Source organism: Equus caballus, chromosome 3, assembly GCF_041296265.1.
Source record: "Equus caballus isolate H_3958 breed thoroughbred chromosome 3, TB-T2T, whole genome shotgun sequence".
Taxonomy (NCBI): Eukaryota; Metazoa; Chordata; class Mammalia; order Perissodactyla; family Equidae; genus Equus; species Equus caballus.
In genome coordinates this window covers 72,774,508-72,800,000 of record NC_091686.1, presented here as the reverse complement: position 1 = coordinate 72,800,000, position 25,493 = coordinate 72,774,508, and the positions used below count along the sequence as shown (strand labels likewise).

Genomic DNA, 25,493 nt, shown 5'->3' with positions numbered 1-25,493 from the left:
AATTTTAGCCTAGGTTTATATCTATCTAAGCAGAAATCATTGAAGAGTTTCTATGATGGTGCTATATCTGATATGTGAACATTATCCAATAGATGTGTTCCTTCTGCAGGATTAAAGATGTTGAGTAGCTCTAATTCTAGAACACAATTGTATAAACTCACTTTTCTCTGCTCGTCTCCTATAAATGCAACTAAATACTCTGAAAATTATCCATTGCATAACAATAAAAGATCTCTGAAAGCTGGAACGAAGAAGACAGAATAGCTTTAGACTTCAGGATTTGAGGAAGGACAACATGGTGAGTTTCCTGGGGTTTTTTTTCATCTCAAATATTCCCTAAACTGGGGACCAAGAAATGCCTGCAGTCTGCAACACTAATAAGTGTTCAACACTAACAGGGGTAGACAAAAAATCCCAAGAAAAGTCTGTTTTCTCCATCCAAATACTGGAAAAGGGAAGCACAACACAGACCTGATGAGGAGCCCAAACCTTCTGCTTAACAACTAGGGCTGGCAATCCATTCTGCCAGCAACAGTGACAGCAGGAAGCCCTTGACAATCCCAACCACTTTCCACCCAGGGCACCAGCTGGCAAACTGACACACCCATAGGGACAATATCAACCTGTATTCACTCAGTGACATAAGTGGACCCAGGCCCACTGCTTCCCTTCACAGAGGGTGGCCTATGGTTACAAGGTAGCCCAGAGAAGCATGTTCTACTCCCACAGATGGTGCTGGCAGCAGGAATTGAGAAAAGCCCCAGAAGACTAAAATAGTACTGCAAAGACTCCGAAAACTAAATTTTTATTGAAATGACAAAAGTAGGTGAGAATCTACACTCCAAACCTGAACAGGTTAACTACCTGCTAACATAGAAGAATGAAACAAGATCGAGAGTCTCCTAGCATAATAATTAAAATGTTCATAAAATAAAAATTACTCATCATACCAAAACCCGGGAAAACAATAACCTGAATGAGAAAAGACAATCAACTGACGCCAATACTGAGATGAATAAAATCTTGAGAGTATATGTTGTAGATTTTAAAGCAGTTGACTGAAAAATAATTCAGCAATTACAAATTCTCTTTAAACAAGTGAAAGAATAGAAAATCTAAGAAAAGAAATAGAAGTTATAAAAAAGAATCAAGTGGAACATTTTAGGACTGAAAAATGCAACAATAATTTTTTTAAAAACTGCTGGATGGTCTTAATAGTAGAGTGGAGATGATGGAGGGTAGAATCGGTGAACTTCAAGACACGTCGATAGAATTTACTCAGTTTGAAGAACAGAGAGAAAATAGAGTGAAAAAAATGAACAAAGCCTCTGAGATCTGTGGGGTAATAGGAAAAGATCTAACATTTATGTGATCAGAATCTCAGAAGGAGAAGGAACTCTTTTGAGTGTGGAACTGAAAAAGTATTCAAAGAATTAATGGTTGGGACCTCCTCAAATTTGGCTAACCACAGAGACCTACAGACTCAAGAAGCTGAGCAAATCTCAAATAGGATTAAACTCAAAAAGTCCACACCAAGACCCATCACAATTAAACTACTAAAAGCTAACGACAAAGAAAAAATATTAAAAATAGAGACAAATGATACATTGCCTATAAAGTAACACCAATTCAAATAATAGCAGTTTTCTCATCTGAAACCTCGGAGGCTAAGAGGAAATGGTATAGCATTTTTCAAAATCTGAAAGAAAAGACTATCAACCATGAAGCCTGTATCCAGTGAAACTAATGAAGAGGAAATAAAGATATTCTTAGCTGAAGAGAAACTAAAAGAATTTGTTCCTAACAAACCTACTCTTAGATAATGGCTAAAGAAAGCTCTCAAAAAAAAAAGCAAATGATACCAGAAGAAGGCCAGAACCTTCAGAAAGGAAAGACAGACACAGGATGGGTAAAAATATGAATAAACATAGTAGACTGTCTTTCACTTCTTGAGTTTCCTTGAACATATTTTATGGTTGAAGCAAAAGATATAACACCATCTGATGTTGTGATGAATGTATACAGAGGAAATACTTAAGAAAAGTATATCTAAAAAGTAGGGAGGGTAAAGAGACCAAAGTGTGGAAGTAAAGTTTCCGCACTTCATTTGAAGTGATAAAATGTTGACATCTATAGGCTGTGATTAGTTACATAAGTACATGATAATACCTAGAGCAGCTACTAAGACAGCTATACTTAGTAATAACCTCAAAAACATTATGAGTAAATCAAAATGGAACTCTAACAAACATTCAAGTTACCCATAGGACAGTGGGAAAAAAGAACAGAAGAATAAGACACAGGACAAATGAAAAGAAATAAAAGAATGAATGACTTAAGCTCTAACATATCAAGAATTAACTTTAATATGTGAATGGTCTAAATACACCAATTAAAATACAGAATGGCAGAGTGGATTGAAAAAACTTGACAACTATATGCTTTCTACATAGGTAAATTGAAAGTAAACGAATGGAAAAAGATATCATACAAATATTAGTCCAAAAAAAGTCAGGAGTGGCTCTATTAATAGCAGATAAAGTACACTTCAAAGCAAAAATACAACATAGCAAATACTGTGGAATGCAGATAAAGCATTGTGGAGAGGGCAATTTATAGCACTAAATGCTTATATTAGAAAAGAGAAATAATTTCGAATAAATACTCTAAGTTCCCAACTCAAAAAACTAGAAAAAGAAGAGCAGGATAAGCCTAAAGTAAGGAGGAGGTAGAAATAATAAAGAGAAATCAAGATCAAAATTTCAATCAATGAAATCGAAAACAGAAATATTAATGAAACCAAAAAACACTAGTTGTAAGAAAAAATAAAATTAATAAACTTCTGGAAAGGATGACAAAGATAAACGTAGAGAAGAAATAAATCATCATTATCAGGAATGAAGTGACAGGATATCACAAAAGAGCCTGTAGCCCTTAAAGGTTAACCAAAGGAAATTATGAACTTTACTTTCACATGCTTGGCAACTTAGAAGAAATGGACAAATTCCTTGAAAACCGCAAACTACTAAAACTCAGCAAAGATGATATAGATAATCTGAATAGTGCTACTACTAAGGCAATTAAATTGTAACAAAAATTTATCAAAAAAGAAATCCTCAGGCCCAGATGGCTTGACTGGAGAATTTTACAAAGCATTAAAAGAATTAACATCAATTTTACACAATTCCTTTCAAAAATTAGAAGAAAAGGGAACATTTTCTAATTCATTTGATGAAGCTAGTATTACCCTGATACTAAAACTAGATCAACAAGAAAAGAAAACAGCAGACTAATATCTGTCATGAATTTATGTGTAAAATCCTCAGCAAAATTTTAGACAATTGAATCCAATAGTGTATAAAAAGAATAATAAGCAATGACAAAGTGGGCTTTATTCCATGTATGGTGGTTCAATATTTGAAAATAAGTTAATGTAACCTACCATATCAACAAACCCAAGAAGAAAAATGTGACCATGCCAATTGACACAGAAAATGCATTCAACAAAATTTGACACCTGTCACAACCAGTAGGTTACCCATAATCAAAAAATCAGTAAATAACAAGTGTTGGTGAGGACTGGGAGAAATTTGTACCCTCATATGTTGCTAGTGGGAATGCAAAATGGTGCATACAGTGTGGAAAACAATTTGGCGGTTCCTTAACAAGTTAAACATAGAATTACCATATTTCCCAGCAATTCCACTCCTAGCTATATATCCAACAGTATTGAAAACAGGTATTCAAACAAATACTTTTACATCAATATTTACAGCAGTACTATTCACAACAGCCAAAAGGTAAACACAGCCCAAATGTCCATCAACTGATGAATAGATAACAAAATGTAGTATATGCATACAGTGAAATATTATTCAGCCATAAAAAAGGAATGAGGTACTGATACATCCTACGGCATGGTTGAAAATATTATGGTAAGCGAAAGGAACCAGACACAAAATGTCACATATTATATGATCCCGTTTATATGAAACATCCAGAATAGATAAATCCATAGAGACAGAAAGTTAATTAGTGGTTGTGAAGAGCTGGGGGAAGAGGGAATGAGAAGCGACTGCTTAATGGGTACAGGATTTTCTTTTGAGGTGATGAAAATGTCTTGAAACTAGGTAGAGATGATGGTGGCACAACACTGGATAATAAATTCCACTAACCTGTGCACTTTAAAATGGTTAATGGTTAATTTTATGTTCTGTGAATTTTACTTCAATTAAAAAATCCAACACCCATTCATGAAAAAACTCTTAGTCCATTAGAAATAAAAGGGAACTCTCCTGAGTGTGGGACTGAAAAAGTATTCAAAGAAATAAGGGTTGAGAACTCTTTTTTATGTGTTTGTCATCTGTACATCCTCTTTGATGAAATGTCTGTGCAAGTTTTTTCTAATTGAACTATTGTTTATTTTAAAAATGTTGAATTTGGGGAATTCTTTGTATATTCTAGATATGAGACCTGTGTTGGATATGTAATTTGCAAATACTTCCAACTAGTATGTAATTTACCTTGTACTCCTTGTAAACAGTCTTTCACAGAGGGAAAGTTTTTAATTTTGATGAGATCAAATTAATCAAACTTTCCTCTTATGGATTATGCTCTTGGTAACAAGTCTAACTCTTGCCCTGGTCTAGGGTCCCCGACAATTTTCTCCTATGTTCTTTTCCATAAGTCTTATAATTTTACATATTTTACTTATACTTTTTATACAATTTATACCTATTTCCATATATTTTATAGTTTCACATTACATTATGTTTTACATTTATATCTATGATCCATTTTGAGTTAATTTTTGTATCAGCTGTGAGGTTTAAGTAGAGGCTCATTTTTTTTGGCTAAAGGATGCCCGTTGCCCTACCACTGGTTTAATGAAAAGGCTATCCATCCTCCAGTGAATTACTTTTGTTCCTTTGTCAAAAATTAATTGGGCATTTTTTTTGTGGAACTATTTTAGATTCTTCATTCTGTTCCTTTGATTTATATATCTGTCTTTTCACCAGAAGCACACTTTCTTGATTACTACAGCTATACAGCAAGCCTTAAGATGGGGAAAAATGATTTTTCCCACTGTATTCTTCTTTATCAAAATAATAATAATAATAATTATTATTATTTTTGAGGAAGATTAGCCCTGAGCTAACTACTGCCAATCTTCCTCTTTTTGCTGAGGAAGACTGGCCCTGAGCTAACATCTGTGCCCATCTTCCTCTACTTTATATGTGGGATGTCTACCACAGCACGGCTTTTGCCAAGCGGTGCCGTGTCTGCACCCGGGATCCAAACCAGTGAACCCTGGGCCGTCGAGAAGTGGAACGTGCAAATTTAACTGCTGCACCACCTGGCTGGCCCTCAAAATTATTTTTAATATTCTCATTCCTTTCTATATAAATTTTAGAATAATCTTGTCTATGTCTACAAAGAAACTAGCTGAGATTTTTTTTTTTTTTGGCTGGGAAAGATTTTGCACTGAGTTAACATCTGTGGCCAATCTTCCTCTTTTTTTTTTTTCCCTCTCTAATGTTCCAATACATAGTTGTATATTCCAGTTGTAAGTCCTTCCAGTTCTTCTTTGTGAACCACTGCCACAGTATGGCTACTGACGGATGAGTGGTGTGGTTCTGTGCCTGGCAAGCAAACCCAGGCTGTGCAAGTGGAGTGTGATGAACTTTAACCACTAATCCATCAGGGCTGGCTTGAAACTAGCTGAGATTTTGATAGAAATTTTGCTAAACCTCTATATCAATTAGGGGAGAATTGACATCTTTATTATGTTGAGTATCGGCATCTTCTAACTTTCAACAAATAAGTCCTGTACTTTTTTGTTATATTTATGACTGAATATTTCATTTTCTTTGGAGAAATTGTAAATGTTGTGGGTTTTTAACTTCAATTTCCACTCATTTGTCATCAGTATATAGAAATGCAATTGATTTTTGTCTATCGATCTTGTGTCCTGAAACATTACTAAACTCACTTATTGGTTCTAGGAGTTTTTTGTAGGTTCCTTGGAGTATTCTATGCAATCGTCTTGTCTACAAATAGAGACAATTTTATTTCTTTCTCTCTGATATGAATGCCTTTTACGTATTTTTTAAGTGCAGTTCTAAAACGCTATGCGGAAAAAGGAATGATTCCAGGTTCCTCAATGTTCTGTGGTATTTATTCATTTTAAAAGACTGCTTTTGTTTCCTGCACACTTTCAAGAGATTGAGTTAGTTTATGGAGTTAAAGATAAAATATTTTGCAAATGCTAAGTTCCTGCTCTGTGCTGAGTTCTATGCTAATCTTGGGGATGTGTTTGTAACTACAGAAAACACATTTTGTGCATTCAAGGAATTATCAGTCTTTTGCAGAGACAGATGAAATAAAACAAAACAAAGTAACTGCCAAGCACCCTTGGGAAGCACAGAAGTATTAGGATGAATTACTAATTTGAAGAGATCTTTCCACGGGAATGAGGAATGTCTCACCGGTAACTTGCTTAGACAGGCAACTGAAGATCTGGTAATATATATGGGGCACCAGGAGATGCCTGCATGGCCCAGTAATGACTGAGACCCAAATACCCGACTCTAATCCAGCAACACTATGAATGACCTAAGTCCCCTAACACCACAGAGTGTGGGGGTGGAGTAGGGGACAGATCCAGAAACGATGGAGTTTAAGTTTCTAACATTTGGCTTAATGGGAGCTAAAAATCAAAATTAATTTTTTAAAAAATAAAGTTACCTTTCATACACACCTTTTTACATATCTTCAACAAAGCATTTCCTTCAGGAGGTCTTGTCTCTGCTATCTAAAGTCCAGTGGACTGGATTCAGAGTCTGCTCTGTTCTACCTGCATGATTAATAGAACTGAATGTTGGGCATTACTCACAGAGACTTCAAGTTCTTGTCTTCAAGCTATTTTCTCTTCATTCTGAATTTCGCCAAACGTATAATGCAATTATTTCCTCTATTAATATATTATAATATACCTTCTCTAGCCCTCTGGAACAGTTTGGGGGAAAAAGTGCCGAGGGAAGACTCATTGGTAACTTGTAATTTTCTGTCAGCTTTATAATCTCATTTCACAATTTACACAAGCTCTGCTAAAATATGACAACTTCAAAGTTAATTTATAGAAGCCTAGCAATGGTCTTGGAATTATAATGAGCTTTGTTTTATCTTATACGCCAAACATTTATCATTCAGCTCTTTAGGTCTGTGTTGCAAATGAGATGATGTCCTTATGCCTGAGACAGGTACTATCAGGGTCCCGCATCTTTCTTCTCCTCCATCCCCTCCACGCCCTGGGCCAGTCCTATCCTGTGTATTGTAGAAAGAGTTTTGATAGTGCAATCTAAAATGCCAGACCTCCTTCCACTGCAGCCGAAATTATGTTTATGCCCCACATATTGTGCTTTCTGTGTCCACACCACTCTTACATTCTGGATTCAGATTGGAGAGATAAGAGAGCACTGCAATAGAAAGACCCAGGCATTGTAGATTACTATATCAGTTACAGAGAGTAGGTTTTATCACATGCGTGCTTCATTAATTCAAACAATTCCACTAGGATCTCTTTTAAAAAAGGAAGATATACTATTATATTTGAGTTATCATATAATTTTTGTTTCATGATTATTTCCATAGTAACCAAAGGAAGATAATCTTTGGAGTTGATCGTGTAGGGATTTATTATCACGTAAATGAGAGACTTAAAAATGAAAAGTGGTTTCACTTTATGGTGGAATAAAGAAGATTTTTCTGTAGATAAGAAGATTGTTAAAATGATAAACTATAACAAGGGAAGAAAAATGGTATTTCTTGCCTCTAAGATAAGGTAATGAAGTGTCTATCTTCAAGAAGCTTTCATTTAATTTCAACTTCTGCCACAAAATGTTATCAGCTTGCCTTTTTATTGTGTCTGCATTGCTAGACACAAACTGAAATTTGAGCAATACATCTGTTTTCAGACCATCATTACTTGACCTGGAAAACAAAAACACCAGAATAAATGAATGAGGTCATAGCATATTGATTATTATTTTATACCTTATTATTTAAAAATTAGCTGTGTCTTCAAGAAAATACAACATAAATATTTTATACATTTTGTTGCCATGGTTTTTTTCCCCTTCCTGTATAATGTAGTTTTTAATGTCTGAATTATTCCCTGCTTGTAAAACTTGATCACATTCAGGAGTATTTGAGAGTTCTAGAATTTTTTTTCTGGGAAAATAAAACAAAAGTACTTGTTAAATCCATCAATTTGATTTATTATAAATATATGTATATTTTTGCTTGATTTTTTATAACATAATATCTCTTTATTCTTAAAAGAAAGTAAGTAAAATTGAGAGGAGTAGTTAATGATTGTAAGAATCTTTAACTGGAATGCAAGTCTTTAAAAGGACAGCCAGTAGAATATATTTCATCACTACCCAAGTTAAGAAACTCCCCCCCTACAGGTACTCTGTACAGGAGAAATAACAATTAAATGTAATAATATTAGATTACTTTTGCTCTTGATATACATAAGATTTTTAGATGCTGTCCACAAAGCAAATAATTGAAGGATAACTAAATAATGCAAAGCTGCCTTTTGATCATACAAATTAATTAGTTGTGATTACCTAAGGTTGACAACATGAGTCTTGATGTAATGACGATTTAAACTGGATCTTTGAAATGTCTTATCTATCTGAGAAAAGAAAAAACCAATAGTAAAGAATTTTGTTAAATACGAATTTCACACATTTCAATATATCACAAAAATGCTTAGATAAAACCTACAGTGATTCAAATAGCCGTTAGTTCTAAGTTTGTTTTCAGCTATGCCCAGAAAGCTCATTTGGGCATTATCCTATTGTCATAAAATCATCTCTGTAATAGCATGTTGATATTTGAACAACTTGTCTCATGGCCAAAGATGGCTGATATATAAAGAGTTGAATTAAGTTAGTTATTTCAATACCCAGTTAAAAATATACAGAGTGGAGGTGTAGAGACTGAGTTTCTTTGAAAGCTTGATATATATGGACTTATCACCCAGTATCATTCATGCTCAGTTATCATTCTCATGGATGTAACTAAAGGATTAGTTTTTTAGGCTTTAGTGAAACTTTTTAGACCTCATTTTGATCCTGTAGTAAATGCAGGAGAGGAGAATGTATGCTAATTGGGAACTTCTTTAAAGTGAATATACCCATCAAGAAAAATGCATGAAATAATTATTTACAATAAGGTAAGACTATATATGTCATTTGTGTGTCATTTTAGACTTCTTATATGGGATAATTTGTCTGTGTTATAAATTCCTAGAAGAAATTATTTCATACCAAAACCACAGCTTGTTATAGAATCTGTGGTTTCACAAACCTGATAATTAACATTGAGTCATCAAGCTGGCTTCTCAGAAAGAAAGACTGATCATATGCCAAAGCTTAAGTGAACCTGAGTCTTGATAATTAGTTCCACAAATCAGAAGAGAAGAGCTGCCAAGTTGCGAAACTAGGTGTATGTTGAACAAGTGCTTTTCACTCATCAGATTTAATTTATAAAATTTTCTCTGCTGAAGTGGTGTGTAATATCATATTGGATAGGTTGGTGAGCATAAGTTTATTTAGAAATCAATAGTTATTCAAAAATGAATGACCATGTGTTTTCCTACTAACTGATGGGAAGGTAAGTTTTTTCTCAAGGAAATAGTTTTATATGCACATGCACATTTAAATGACAAAACTAATACATATTCATTATAAAAAGTTATAAAAAGCAAGCAATACAGCAAAGTATAATGAGATTAAAATCATTTCTAAATCACTTTATAGAGAATGTGCTATTTATGATTTTGGTATGTACTTCCAGATTTTCTACATACATTTATATATATTTTATATAATATTTATAATTTATATATATTATAATTTTTCTGTCTGCCTCTTTCCGTTCTGTTTCCACTTTCATGATTTTTTGTTGTTTTCCTTTAAATCACAGCTTTGTGAACCATGTATCATTCAAGGCAACTGAGTATATAAGCAGTCGAGATTATTAAACTCCACAAGAAGTCTCTAAAACTCATCTTAGGTACTAGTTTTAATCATTTCTTCTAGGAAAATGTTTGCTGGAACTGTAGCTCGTAGTCTAAATCAGGAGTCTGCAAATTATAGCCTGTAGGCAAATCTAGCCAGCTGCTTGTTTTTGTATGGTCGATCATCTGAGAATGGTATTCACATTATTTTAATAGTTGAACAAAAATCAAAAGATGGATAATGTTTAGTGACTTCTAAATAGTTTACAAAGTTCAACTTTCAGCATTCATAATAAAGTTTTATTGGACCATAACTACACTCCTTTGTTGACCTATTATCTATGGCTGCTTTTGCACTACAATTGCAGAGAGACTGAATGGCCTGAAAAGTCAAAAATATTTACCATCTGTCTTTTCACAGAAAAAGTTTGCCATCTCCTGGGCAAAATGACTGTACTTTCCTTCTTTATGTTATCTCCGCTTATGCTCCAGGGGACAGGGCCAGTACTAGTGAACTGGCTGTATTTACTAGTTACCTGCTTGATGAGTATTTTTATGGTTCTACCATGTGGCAGACACCATGAGAGGTACCGGAAATATAAGAATAAGTAGATATAGCTCCTCACAAATCCAGAGGGGCATAGACTTACAAAACAAAAATAATGTAACAAGACAGTAAGCGCTCTAGCAGAGGTGTATGAAAACTTCTGTGAGAGTGGAGGAAACATGCTAACATTTATTCAGACATTACTTTTCATACTTTGTTTCACAACGTAAACTAATCCTCAGAATAACTAAGGGAGTTGGGTGAAATTGTCTCTATTTTGTAGCTTTTCCAAAGTTGTTAAGCTCACAGTGGGTAAAATTAGAATATGAATCTAGATGTTCTGACTTCTAAGCCTATCTTGTTTCTAATTTGATGTATTGTTTCCTATAACAAAACATTCTATACCCTACCCTGATTTTTCTTTTCCCCTAATCAAAATTTCCTTAGGATGTTTTTTTGAAAAGACATGCCAACTGCACTTAGTTGCATCCTTCAACTGATTTCATCAGCTTTGCTTTTGGCTGGGAAATGGCTAAAGAAATATTTCTGAACCTGGCAAGAATGATCTGTCAGCTTGGTCAAGGCTAGGCTGAGTGGAAGCTCTGTATTTAACTGAAGTCTTCAGCAGAAGAATTAGTCTGTGTGTTTCTATGGTTTATGTTCAGGAATAAGTGTTTGGTATAAGTTGCCTAATGGAAGATGTATCAGGGTCATACACATACTAGGTGCTTAATAAATGGTGTGTGGTAATGTTGTTTTTGCCTAAATTATTATGTTTCCAGATAACTCTAATAATTTTTGTGTGTGTTTGAGCTATTTATTTTTCTGTTGCACTTATATTGTTCAGTCTCTAATGCAATTATCCTTCATCCAATATATTTTTCCAACTTTCCTGAGATAATGTTGGCTAGAATTGCCAGATGTAGCAAATAAAAATAATAAAAATAGTTAAGTTTTAATGTTAGATAAACAGTGAATGATTTTTTAGTATAAACATGTTTAAAATATTGCATAAAGTGTATTTTCAGGAGGATCTGAACTTAAAATTTAACTGAGCATTCTGTATTTTATCTGGCAACCCCAAAAATATGTGCAATTTGGTGTGTTCTCAACTCACCTCTTAGTTTTTTTTAACCTCCTTCGTTATAATTGTATTGTCGGGGTAGGAATAATGCCAGCAAAACTCATTCTTACCTCATCACTGATTTTTTGTTTCAGGTCAGTCCTAATATTTGAGTGTTCTACTGAAAAAGCAGGATTATATTCAATACTAGGGATCTGGAAGGAGATTTGGTAATAGTGAGACTTCTGATCTGGAAGGGAGAACAAAAATGGATGGTTTCTCTTTAATTCATTTGCGTTGTATAAATATCAGAAATAGAGAGGATGACAAGCAAAAAAGTCCTATAAATAATAAACTCCTGGGAATTAAACATTCGATAGCTGTGACCAATATCTCCCTCTAACCCTTTTTTAAGATATACATTCTCATAGTCATGTGGTTGTCAGTTGTGTCCTGACACAATTTTCATCTGTTAGTGATAATTCATAAATTTAAGCTGTTAATTAGATAATATTAGAATGTAATATATTGTCATAAGTTGACCTCAAAGTTAGAATTGCTACTAAAATAATTTTTACTCAGTACATTAACTATTAAACCATACAATAACATAGGATGTGAATTTATTGCATTGTTCAAGAGACAACTTAATTTGAACCAAGTCAAATTTTAAATGCTAGAGGTAATGTTTTTACATGAAGGATTATCATTTCCCAAATGTAGACAAAATTATGCAAATTAACATTGCATTATGCAAATTATGCTTACATTTATGCAAATATCATCGCACTGAAATTGAATTCTAAAATATTAACGTTTTAAAATAATTGAGTGGATCTTTAAATTTTCAAAATAATACAGTAAGATAGATTCTTACCAAATTCCAAAAAATAAACAAGGAGACCGATGATTATTGCTAGAACCAACACAACAGCTGTGATAATAAGGGCAATCATCCATGGTTTCAGTGAACTTGTTCTTCTACCCAGTATTGGTGGCCTTTAGAGAGAGAGTTGTATATTAAACATAAACAGGAATTAAACACTAGAGTCTCAGTTTCACATAGTTTTAGTATACAATGCTTTTTTCTGAAATTCATGGTTAGCTCGTGTTGCATTTAGTAACATTTGAATATATTTTACTATAAAACATTAGAAAAAACACGGTCAATAAAAAAAATGTCTCATTGACATTTAACTTTATATTTTGATTTTAAAAATCAGCATTATACTACAGTTGACTACTGTTTCATATACTTCCTGGTCCATTAAACTAGATATTCTGAATATTTTTTTCTTTGTAAATGAATTAATACCATATATTTGGCTCATGTGCTTCAAATCACAAGAAGCCTCAAAGAGTGAGCGAATCTGGGTCACTCCTCTCATTCCAGCATGAACAGACAGAGGCTCAGAGGGATTACTAAGACCTCAAAGTTAATATTGGGAGCTAGAACTAGAACTTGGGCTGTCAGGACTCTTTTCACACTTCTATTCTTAAACATATAATCCCCATTTATAAGACAAGTAATCTGAAATGCGTATGAAGAACTTCTAAAATAGGATAGGTAGAAGAAAAGAGAATAGAAGAAAACAATAAGGAAGAAATAATTAGCAATCCAAGAAGAGATCATTCATATAGTAATGAACAAACAAATAAAAAGGAATAGCTCAAGACTTTGGACCCAGGAACTCTGTGGCGTGAGAACCACTGGTGGTATATGATGAATATCTATTTCATAGCATTATAAGATTTCAAACCTGTGATTTTTATAGATGATATTGCATAGGATAAAGCCATATTTATTTTAGTAAATAATGAATCAATTTAAAGAAAAATAGTAAGACAATAATAGTACCAATAGTATGCAAATATGGCAAAAAGCATGAAGATAGTATGCAAATGACTGACATTTGGGAAACACTTGTGGAAGCAGGGACATGTCACAAAACTCTGTCCCCATCCCAGTGTCAGAGCTTGCAGTCTAAAGACCAAATGTGAACAATTAAGGCAGGCTAGAATGAGACCAACGTGGGTTGTCCAGGGAGATCTAATCCATGAGAGAACTGAACGGGAATATGGTTCTGAAAGTTAGTTACTGGTACTGGTTTTTGTTCTGTTAAATCATACATGGAAAAGAAGAAGAAGGAGTTACCTTCCCTGGGATTGGTAGCTGGTAGTGGTAAAGAGGAAAGTAGGCCCCCACTGAATAATTGAAGATATCCAACTGAGATGCCCTTTTTGGCATCAATGATCTGGAAGGAGTACGGATGCCCCTATTATAGCTTGGATCCGAGCAAAGAAGCTAGAGGCAGTTTCCCTATCCCAGAACCATCAACCTGAGCTCTGATAAATATCTTAGGTAGTGCGAATTCTGAGTTCTGCTGTGTTTCTGGAAGAATCTAAAGTGACTCTGGCTTGCTGCTCTTTGGTTAGTGGCAAGAGATGAGCATTACAATCTGCGAACATCTGGAGTATCTTTTAGGAGAGCTGGGATCTTGTTGGGTCACAGGCAGAAGCTGATGAACATTCATCATGTTCTTTAATAGAAGATCATGGGCACTCATGAACTCGTAGGGCTGACATTTACTGAGTTTCTTCTGCGTGCCAAACACTTTCAGCTTGAGATTTAAACATGAATAAGACATAGTCTCCCATCTTCAAAGATGTGTAATCTAGGGACACGTTAAGTAACTACTATAAGTGATAAATGTCATAATGGAATTATGCCCAATAATCTGTGAGAGAGGAGTGGGTAAAAATGGTTTTGCCTTAGAGAAGTTGTCCTTTGAACTGGGCCTTGAAGGCTGAGGAGGAGGATCTGGCAAGGATGACATGTGCCACAGGCAGAGGAAACAGCATAAATGAAGACAAGGAGATGAGACAAGGACAGGGATTTCTCAAGGACATACTTGAGAAAGTAGAGTTTATGAATGAGAATAGAGGTAAACTTAATTAATGCATGTATTTATTACTTAACCCAGTAGATATTTATTAAGGATTACTCTGTACGAAACACAGGGGAATAAAAGCAGAATCTTCAATAGATCTTCCTCTCAAGGAACTAATAGTCTTATAGAGGAGGAGCGCAGTGTACACAAATTGCTACCAAAGTTGCAGAGAATTTCTAAGAGAATTTCAAAGAACTAATGGTTTCTCTTTGGAGGAAATAATTGCTGAAAAATAATGATAATTTTTTAAAGCTTGAAAGTGCTGGACCCATTTTCTCACTGTCTTCCTCTCTGAGTCAGATAAAAATAAAATTCATAAAGAGTGAGCTTGTTTTGCAACAAAATGCTCATCTTCAAAAGGCTGTCATTTCTTGTTGAACAGTTCTAACACCAGAAACATCATTGTGATGGAATTAATCTTATGTATGGATCACAACTGAAAGATTGTTTGACTTCATTTCCTTAACCATGCAGATATGCCCTAAAATATTTATTTTTAGATGTTTAAAAAAAGTAAAATAATTTTCTCTTCCTGATTTCTTTTAGTATTAATCTAATTTTACCTTAAACATCGACTAATTTCAATGGCTAATTTCCATGGCTGTTCCGGATTGGACTACCAGTGAGATGCAAAGGTGAGCTTACACCTCATGGGTACTTGGTAAATATTTATCTACTAAATGAAAGAATGTGTCATAAGGTAGTAGGCAGCCCTAAATCATTTGCAACACAAAAATTATTTTTAGCAGAGTTTTGCTAGAGATAAATTGCTTCGCAGATAGCAGGAGGAGAAATGAGATTAAGCATTTACCTGGAATCAAGATACAATTACAAATTTTGTACTTAAAAATCACTAAGGGATAAATCTATCCTTCTCTTTCCTTCTTGACTTCTCCCTTCCCTTAATCCTTCCAATTCAAAGAATTTAACTTTGGTCAAACTATCCCCACAAGATGACTGAACAGGTTTACTGCAGTGCAGGAAAATCCAGCCTTAGAGAAATCTTTGACATTCAAACAAAAGAAAAACATAAATGACCTCACCTTTGAGGCATTCATGCCAAAGCAAAGATGAGCAGTGACAAAAGCTACCCATTCAGCAGATCAGTCCAGAAAACCTTTCACAAAGAGTCAAAGCATTTTTGAAAAGTGTCTTCCTTTTAATTCTTCTCCTATCTTCATTTAAACTCTGAGTGGCTCATTATCCAGACTGTCTCATGGGGAGGTATTTCTTGAACCGAACCTCAGCAGAAGGGAATGAAATCGTCTTGCCGATTTCAATGTCAGCCATTTTCCTTCAATGTTACAATCTTTTACCAAGGTCCTTTCCCCTAAAATGGTTCTCCTAGCATCTGTTATTTTTCCTAGAGTTTTTTCAAATGCTTTATATAACCAAAATGCTGTCACTCAATGATTCAAAGATGAGAAATAAAGAGATTTCTTTCTGCCACAGCAATGGCCACGTGATTTGAAGGGCTCATGGTTTCTGAAAGAAGTTCTTCAGCATAGTGGTTAACAGTGTGGGTTCTGCAGCCCACCTACCTGCGTTCTTATCCCAGCTCCCCAACCATGGGACCTTAGACAGTCAGTAAACTTCTTGTGCCTTAGCTTCTTTATTGGTAAAATGGGGGTAATAAACCTGTAGGGTTATTGCAAAGACTAAATGAGTTAATATATGTAAGAGCACTTAGAATAGTAACTAAAACATGGCGAGGACTTAGGAGTTTTGGTTATTTTATTATTTTTATTATCAAATGCTACTAAGAAAGAATACTAAGAAGTTTGTACATAGATTGAGTGGAGTGAGCTGGTGGAAAGTGTGTGTTGGATGGTAGATGTGCTGCTCTTGAAGTAAAGAGGTGGGAACTGGTACCCAGGACCATGGAATCTGAGTAGCAACACTGGGCACAAGGTGGAAAGAAGCTTAGGAGCTTAGTAAAGCCCTGATTATCTCCCAGGAGAGTTCCAGCAGGTAGGAGATTCCAAGCTTGGGGGAAGAGAGACCACTAGAGCCTTCAAGGGTAATCACAGGGTTCAGAAGCAGGCATTATGCGGTGAGCACTTTTGGACCATCCACAGGGAAAGAATTACTGGCCAAATTAATGAACATGGGAAAATTTAAGACAAGACAAGATGGGTGAGTCTTTTAGCTGGGGTTTTAATCCTTTGAATAGGGAAGACAGAATAACTCTGGAAGAAAGTTGTTGTTAAGCAAATATCAGGAAATAGTGGTGTTATTCATAATAGTAGTGGCTTAGCAATGATGATGATGATGATGATGATCATTAAATCTGTGATGTGGGTAGAAATGCTAAAAGTTGTGCAAAAAAGTTAAATGAATATTTGTGCTTCCTTTTATGTTTTGTGTTCCGACAAGCTGTGTGTCTTGTTTATATAACCCCACATTATGCAAATAAGATAGACATCATGTTACGTAAATGAAAAGATGATGTCATAGTTAAAATATAATTAAAATAATTGGTGTTTTAGTTGATAAGAGTTCAAAGAGAATATTCAAGGTCAAAGAGTGCTACTCTTCAAACCTCTGCTCATTAATGCAAATTTACATGGTGATGTTCCATGAGTTCTTGAAGGAAATTTTAGAGCATTGAGGTAACTAAAACTTGATGAGGGCCAAAAAGAATACGTATGTCATTGACCTGGACTATTGAAGATAAAGTGATTGGCCAGAGAGGTATTTCCACCCACTTAGGCCAATACTGCTTCAGTTTTCTTGGTGCATTTTCCTGCTTTCTTACTAATGTTTTCAGTTAAACATCATTTATTATTAATCTCTCTTCCTTCCTACTGCTATTTAAGAACAAATTTTGACCTCCACAAGAAGGAGGGGCTTGTTTTGAACATTGAAACATGAAAGAATGTGTTCGGTACAAATCTCTAATGAACAAGTCCTACTGTCACTGTATCTGACCATTGGGAAATAGTTTTTATTTAAAAAATAAAATTTGAAATGTGAAAAAAGAAAATCAAGGCCTTTTTTGAATCAGAAAGAACTATTGAAAGAACTGTTTGATGCTGCTGGAGAAGTCACATGAGTGCCCAAAGGGAAGAATAATGATAGATAGGTGACTTTGACAGCTTCAGTGAACAATAACTGTGAGGACATTTTATATTAAATGAAAACATATTTTTGAGCTTCTAGAGCCTTTTGATGTCCTCCTTCCTGCCTTCCTTCCTTGTCTCTTTTCTTTATTTCTTTAACAGCTTTATTGAGATATAATTCACATACCATACAGTTCACTCATTTAAAGTGTATAATTCAGTGGTTTTCAGTAGATTCACAAAGTTGTGAAACCATGACCACAATCAATTTTCAAACATTTCATCACCCCAGAGACCCCAAATCCATTAATAGTCACTCTCTATTTTCCCCTAACCTCCTAACCCTAGGCAACAAATCTACTTTCTGTCTCTATGGATTTGTTTGTTCTGGACATTTCTTATAAATAGGATCACATAATATGTGGTCTTTTGTATCTGTCTTCTTTCAGTTAGCATAATATTTTCAAAATTCATCAGTGTGATAGCATGTAGTGCCTCCATACTCTTTTTCCATAGTAGGAGGTAAGACACCATTTTGTTTTACTGCCAAATAATATTTTTATGGATATACTATATTTTATTGATATACTATATTTTATTTATGCATTCATCAGCTGATGGACATTTGAATTTCTGCTTTATTTTGGCTACCATGAATAATGCTGCCAAGAACATTCACGTTCAAATTTTCGTATGGATGTGTGTTTTCATTTCTTTTGCATGTGTATCTAAGAGTACAACTTCTGGGTCATATGATAACTCTATGTTTAACCTTTAGAGGAACTGCTAAGTTTTCCCAAAGTAATTTCCCCATCAACAATGCAAAAATATTGAAATTTCACCACATGTTCCCTAATGTTTTCTTCTTTCTTCTTTGCTGTCCCAAAGTGGTTTTTATCTCTTTTCTTCCATCTATTTGTTTCTTCTGCCCCATTCTTATCACATCACTTTTTCCACCTCACTCTGTTCATTTCTTATTCCCCTTTTCCTTCACTTTTTTGTATCATATTTTTAAAAACAAATGCGTATATTAAGAATATTATTCACAATTTTTAGATTACTCACTCTCGGAAACTTAAAATCATAGGACATCTCCATCTCCACAACACCTTCACCTATTCAGGCTACCTCTGAATTACCTTTCCTATTTGTCCCCTTTTTTGCATTTCCCTAATACCATCCTACCTCAGGCATTCAATGTGTTTCATCTAGACAATCACAGTAGCCATTAATAGATCTCTTTATCTCCAGATAATTTCCCCTCAAAGATATTCTACAATGTTGCTGCCAGAATTATCTTCCAAATATGCAGTTCTGATAATGTGATTCTCTAGCTCAAAAATCCTCAGATGTTTTTCATTACATAGACTGTAAACTCTTTAACTTAGTATCCATTCATTCATTCAAGAAATATTTATAGAGATCCCATAATATGCTCAAAACTGATTCTGTTGCTGGAAAAATTGTGATGAACAAGACAGATAAGTTCCCTGTTCTTATGGAGCTCACAGGCTAGTGAAAGGAGACTGAAAATAAAGAAGCCAACTAATAAGTTTCAACTTGGGAAGGTAAAACATAGTAATGAATAGAGAGTTACTGGAGGCTAGGGGGAGAGGATGCTTAACTGGGTAGCAGGGAGTCATCCCTGAAGAGATGCCATTTGAACCAAGAGTTGACTTGTGAGGAAACAGCTTCTAGAAGAACTTGGAAAAGAGAAACCAGGTGGCAGCAAGTACCTAGAGCTGGAACAGGAGTGAGCTTGTTGAGTTTCTGAAAGAAATGAGGCCACTGTGCTGGCTCACAGTGGGCCCAGGAAAGTGTAGACAAGGTTCAACAAGAGAGACAGGTGAGGACCAAATCATAGGACCCCTGCAGGTCATGGCAAGGTGTTATTAATTCTAAGGTTATAGGAACCCACTGGACAATTCTAAACACGTGAGGGACATTTTTAAAATAAGAGTCTTTCATTTGCTGTGTCTAACTTACTTTTGGGCTCTCCCTTTCACACGCACTATTCTGTTCTTTACGTTCACCCACACCTGTTTTGCTCACAACACACAGTCTGCCTAAAATGTCCTCTCTTCCTCTGTATTTCTAGCCTCCTTTTCCCCAGCTGCTGCCATTTCCATTTCTAGAAACTTTTCAATGTGCTGCTCTAATGCCTTCTCCCTCCTTTAAGAGCCAGTTCCTTTCACAGCTATCCCACCCAGTTAGCAGCTACCTTGAGGTTTCCTATACTGCTTGTTGCTGTCTATTTTTTTTGTCTTGGTCATGTTCTATTTTCTGTTCTGGTTATTTGTGCCAATGACCTCATCCTTCTCCCTACCTCAGCTGCCCACTCTCATATTTATGTTCTATCTCTTTTCATTACCAACAGCTTCGATTTCTCCATAATTTAAATTTTAATCAACCAACTCTTTAACTACCACCACTCACCTTTCCAGCTCACTGCCTTAGTAACCTAACTTCACTCCCACTGGGAGCTGTAATCCACTGATCCTACCATCTTTTCACTGTCTCCCATCACCCTCATGTTGGCATTGCTCTCTTACCTAGCATAAATCCCATGGTCCCTCATTATACTCATTCTCTGTCATATATCCTCAGTTCCTGTAATCCTTTCTTGCTTTGTCATAATCATCTGGCAAACTCCAACCCTGGTTAAATAAAACAGTTAATAACTGCTCTGACCAAGGCAGTTGAGCCTCTCTGTAGAAGTCACACTCATTTTGGAGATTCGGTAATCAAGGGATCTCAGTCCAGATTGTTCTCTTGTCCCCAGTTTCCTATTACTCACCTTTACATTTCAGGGGCAAAATACCCTCCAGGAGGTGATTATATTACTTCAGGTAAACATAAATGGTATATATATATCTCTGATAAGCAATCTTAATTGTTGGGAGAATTCTTTCTACTTGTGTTTGATAAATTTGCAGTGTAATCAGTGCCTCACCAGGGTGGTTCTAGGTAGCCTTAGAGCCCCTGAAAAGGTAGGGAGTGGTCCTTTACTCAAGGTTGCCCCACTTTACTCCAAACAGGTTTGGGAGACCAAAGGGTGAGGTTTCAGGGTGTAAGGGTGAAGCACAGGTCACCCTAACAATAATAATAATGTTGATAATAGCTTTCATTTATATAGTGCTTTATAGTTTCTGAAGAGCTTTAACATACCCTGTGACACTTGATCCAGCCAACTTCTACATAAGATTCATATGGTAAATATTATTATGCCCACTTTTCAATTGAGGCTAAAGAGATTTGTCCAAGAACATGAAAGTACATAATTTGTTGAGGCCACCTGAGTTCCCTGTCTTCTACTTATGAACATTTTCATCTGTACAACACAGGTTCTAATCCAAAATTATCGCAGCAAAGACCAATGGGACATGTTAGAAAAATAGAAACTTGGGAACAGAGAGGTAAATTTTTCTGAGTAGAATTGTACTAAAAAATAATTTTATTTTCAGCCAAGATCCAGGGGTCTAGAAGAGCTCCAAGCCTCATAAGAGTAGAGCATGGCAACAGTTAAGAGCTTCTAGTCCCATGTGGAGCAGTCATGGCAACTGAGGCCTTACTGTGGAGCTGCCCAGCAGACCATGTGGGAGAGGCATGCCTGAGTCATGTGGTGTATGTCTCAAGATGATGAAGTCCCCAGCTGTCTGGGCTGTGACCTTCAGGGCACCCCCAAAAGAAGTGGATGCCAGAAAATGATTATTCCTGTTAAAAAGACCTAAAATCCTTTGGTGAAGAGAATTAGTTTGCTTACCAGTGCAACACAATAAATCATTCTATAGGGTCTGTTCTCAGAAACATGGAAAGGAATCTAAGTCAAAAAAGTATAATAAATCCCAGAAAGTCATCTGGCCATTTGTTACACAGGTGCCTCTGGCACGAGGGTCATGGTGAAACCCTGTTTTAATGTAGTGAACTCTCTTCTCAGTGGCACCTCCCTTGAACCCATTAGTAATGATAACCTTTTATATTTGCAATCTTTTGTAGTTTTCATGGCATTTATCTCAAATATCGTTACAGAAGTAGAAACAGATGTTGGGTGTGGTCTAATGACACATAGCTAGTAACTGGTGGAGACTTGACTCAAAGTCAGGTCTTCTGACCCCAGATCCATGCTTCTTCCTTGCTGTTTGCTCTAAACTGCTATTTATTTTGTAATAAGAGTACTTCAGTAATCTGGATTATAATTTCTTAGTTTTTCATAAAATAGAGAATTTTTAGAGAAGACATGAATATTTTGCCAAAGAATTGGTATTTGAGCTTGAATTGCAAGAATTATAGAGGATTCCATTTGTGTAAACTTCAAAGGATTGGCAAATTCCAGTAAGTACTGTCAAAGCTATACTTAATTGTAGTAATTATAAAAAAAATTAATAACAATAAAACTTGATTAAATTTTTTATAGAATTTTTCCCTGCCTTGTCTGTGATATATTATTATGATTGCTGAAGCATATAAGTACCCTCATAATAAACCCATACAATGAGCATTTGTTTTAAAAAGAAGGCCTTATAATTTGCATTTTTTCTTGAGGATGTCAACCTGGTACAAAACAAAACAAAACACCTATTACATTAAGAAGGAGGCATCTTGCATTGTTAGTTTAATAATCCCAGTCTACAATTATCCTATCCTACCTCTCTATTTATAAAAAATGTACTCATCTTTAAAACCTCACCCAAGTGCTCTATTTGAAGTATTCATTTTCTGTCCTGCTTAAAATTGCTCTTTCTTTGAGTTGTTAGAGCGTTTTGTAAATTTCAGTTGCAATCATCACATTTTTTGCCATATCCACTCATACCACTAAACCAATTTCCTTAACTTTTTAAAATGGACTCATTTTTAATATAGCCAATCCCCAAACAATAATACCCACCAAATACTGAGTTTGCTATACTAGCTCTATTTTCTCTAATATGCATTAAAATAAATCCTACCTAAAAGTCATCTCATATATCACCAGCAGTATGGGTACTGGTCTTTTACGTAATGCTGATAAAGAACATTGATTATATCTGTGCTTAACTTTGATTAAACTCTAAGTTGTATTACATTTGTTACTAATTATTGTTCTGTCTCTCTCCCTCTTACTAGAGATCATGTTTCCTTTATCCTTCTACCATGTGCCCAGTTATAACTCTTGTCCTTGGTAGTAATTGAGTAAGTTTTGTTGTTGCTGTTGTTGAAATAACATTGAGCTCATCTTATTGTTATTTAGATTCTTGGCTGGCGTAAGAAATATCCGCAGTATTCACTCACTATGACCACTGTTTATGAGCCTGAAATTATCTGTCTGGTTATCAAACCTGAGGATCAAGATTGCATTTTAAGTCAGTAATATGTCAATACCTAGGAAATTTGGAAGGCATTTCCTCTTAGATGACTAGTAAGCTGGAGAAAAGAATATAGCCTGTGCCATGAATTTGTGAAATGAGATTAATTGTGGATGGATTGGGCAATAGTAATTTCAGGCTACAAACTACTCTTTTATAAGTCCATAAAATAAAATAATTACTGTACTTTACTTATTCCTACAGTGACGTTTAAATATTTTACTATGTTAACACTATTTAAAAAAAGTAAAAAACACTGTTTTACTTAAATGCTACACAAGGAGAAGAACTCTTCTTTTAAAAACTGCCTTAGTTGTATTAATTGTGTATTTTTCACTCTTAAGTTATTTATTGCCTTTGCTTACAAACTTCTTGGAACTAATAGATTAGATAAATCAGTTCCATATGATCTTGGCTTATTTTCACTTTTTGCCGTCATATTTACTAATGAATAATCCATTTCCTAAAAATGACATATGGAGGCAGAAATTATCAAGGGAAACACTAAAAAACTGATTACATGAAACAAAGGAGGGGAAAAAAACTAATGATAGCATTAAATCTTCTTTTTATCAAATTTTCATAAATAAAATAGAAGTTAAGTAGCAAATTGGAAGTTATATGTTACAAATATGAAAAGGGATAGGTTAACTTATCAACGTGAATTAAAAAACCATTAAATATGCATTCTTTTTAATCTAGCAATTTTACTTTATCATTCAAAGATGATTACCAAGTTTATACTAATACTAGTGCGGCAAGTCACTGAAATTATAGCAGTGAACAAGCCTGGTACTGTGTCGAATTCATCATTGTATTTTTAACATATGAAATATGGTAGATGCTCAAGAATCTTTTTTATTTAAATAATAGGAAGAGAGGAAGACTCAGAGAAGAACCCTAAAGAAGACTAACATTTAAGATATGGGCAAAGAATGAAGTATCCTGAAAACCAGAGGAAAGAAAATAAGGAGAAAAATAAGCGTGATATGATAACAAAGGATAAAGGATATTCAAGGAAGGATTCATGCACAGTTTCAAATGCTGTTTAGAAATCAAGTACAACAAAAATTTAGAGTACTTATAGTGGGTTTGAGGAAAAATTGGAAGTGAGGTGAAGTACAGTGGATATCAATAATTTTTTTCATGAGTTTCTCTATGGATGACAAGAGAGAGACGAGTCATCAAGGTGTATGGGGTTGATGGAGGATTTTTTTTTCTTGTGAAAGAGACAGTTTTGAGTATACTTACAGTGGTGTGAATGAGCCAGCAGAGATCCTGAGACTGGGATGAAGATTGGGTAGAGAGCATACTTGAAGGATCATGGATTCTAAACTATTAGGTTCAGACATATGAAATTGCCATTTGTGTAGGTCAAAAGTCATCATATATTGACGTTTTCATATGGAACAACCTAACAGATTGGAAAACTTGGACAAATTGTAGACATCCTCTTAAGAGCATGAATGGGTATGAGTAGGTTTGTTGGTTCCATGTCAGAAAGTTGAAGGAATTCTCATCTAATTGATCAATCACATTATCTCTTAGAAGTAGTGGAAACATGAGAGAGCAGGTGGTGAGAAGTGGAAATTTGAGGAAGTTGGAGGAGTTGGAAATAATCATTGTGGAAATGAGAGTATAGACTAAGGAGGTGTAGTAGGAATGGTGGGTAGAGTTGAAGGCTCAGATGAATTGGCACCTCCTGCACATTTGTGAGATTTTCTGTAGCACTCCTCAGTGGTCTGGGCAGAGGTGAATCATTGTTCAGATAGTTATATTCTCTCTAGAATTTATCTAGAATGATAAAAGAAATATGGGACAAGAGAATTTAGTGGAGTTTAAGACATTTTTTAAAAATTTGTTGAAATGACAAACATAAGGATCACAAGAGAAACAAAGATGAATATGTGTGTGTTTGTGTGTGTGTGTGGAGGTGGAAACTGATGGATATGACTAATTCATAGATTAGAAGAGCCAATGAATTAAAAAACCCTGATGCCTTACAAGGTTAGGATAGTGATAGTTGTTCAAAGTTATGATTCAGAGAGAGTAATTTCAAGTCATGACAAAATCTAGGGTGTGGACATGAGAGCAGTATTTGAAGAGAAGATTATAGAGATGAGAAGATCAGGAAATAAATGACTAGGATGCTGGAGATCAACAACATGGGCACCGATACTACCTAGGGTAAATGTAAAACTTAGAGTAGAGGAGAAGATAGGGAAGCAAGAGTCAGTCTTCAATAAACGAGGGGCATAATCATAAGGACAGCAAAGAGGAAGGAAAGAGGGTAGAGAGCAGAATTATGTGAGCCTCAAAGAAATAAGGTAACTCACAAGGATGTGGAGAGTAATGGTTCAAGGTAGCATTAGAAAGTGAGGAGGACAAAGACTAAATCTTCAATAATAAACCCTTATTGGAAATGGCTGTAAAAAATACTGTGTCCTGAGGGAAGAACTCTCTTTCAATTGTCCAGGGGTTAGGGAGTATTCAGC

General features: G+C 35.0%; 1 protein-coding gene across 1 annotated transcript in view; it reads right to left on the bottom strand.

Moving 5' to 3' along the window:
* The window catches only part of LOC100067368 (transmembrane protease serine 11G), a 39,681-nt gene that overhangs the window by 10,717 nt on the left and 3,471 nt on the right, over positions 1-25,493 (bottom strand). The window contains exons 2-5 of the mRNA XM_014738580.3: positions 12,521-12,642; positions 11,775-11,893; positions 8,637-8,704; positions 7,832-7,992 (exon numbers count right to left, since the gene is read on the bottom strand). Of these exons, the coding sequence (XP_014594066.1) occupies positions 7,832-7,992; positions 8,637-8,704; positions 11,775-11,893; positions 12,521-12,642 (470 nt within the window). The remainder of the gene's footprint in view (positions 1-7,831; positions 7,993-8,636; positions 8,705-11,774; positions 11,894-12,520; positions 12,643-25,493) is intronic.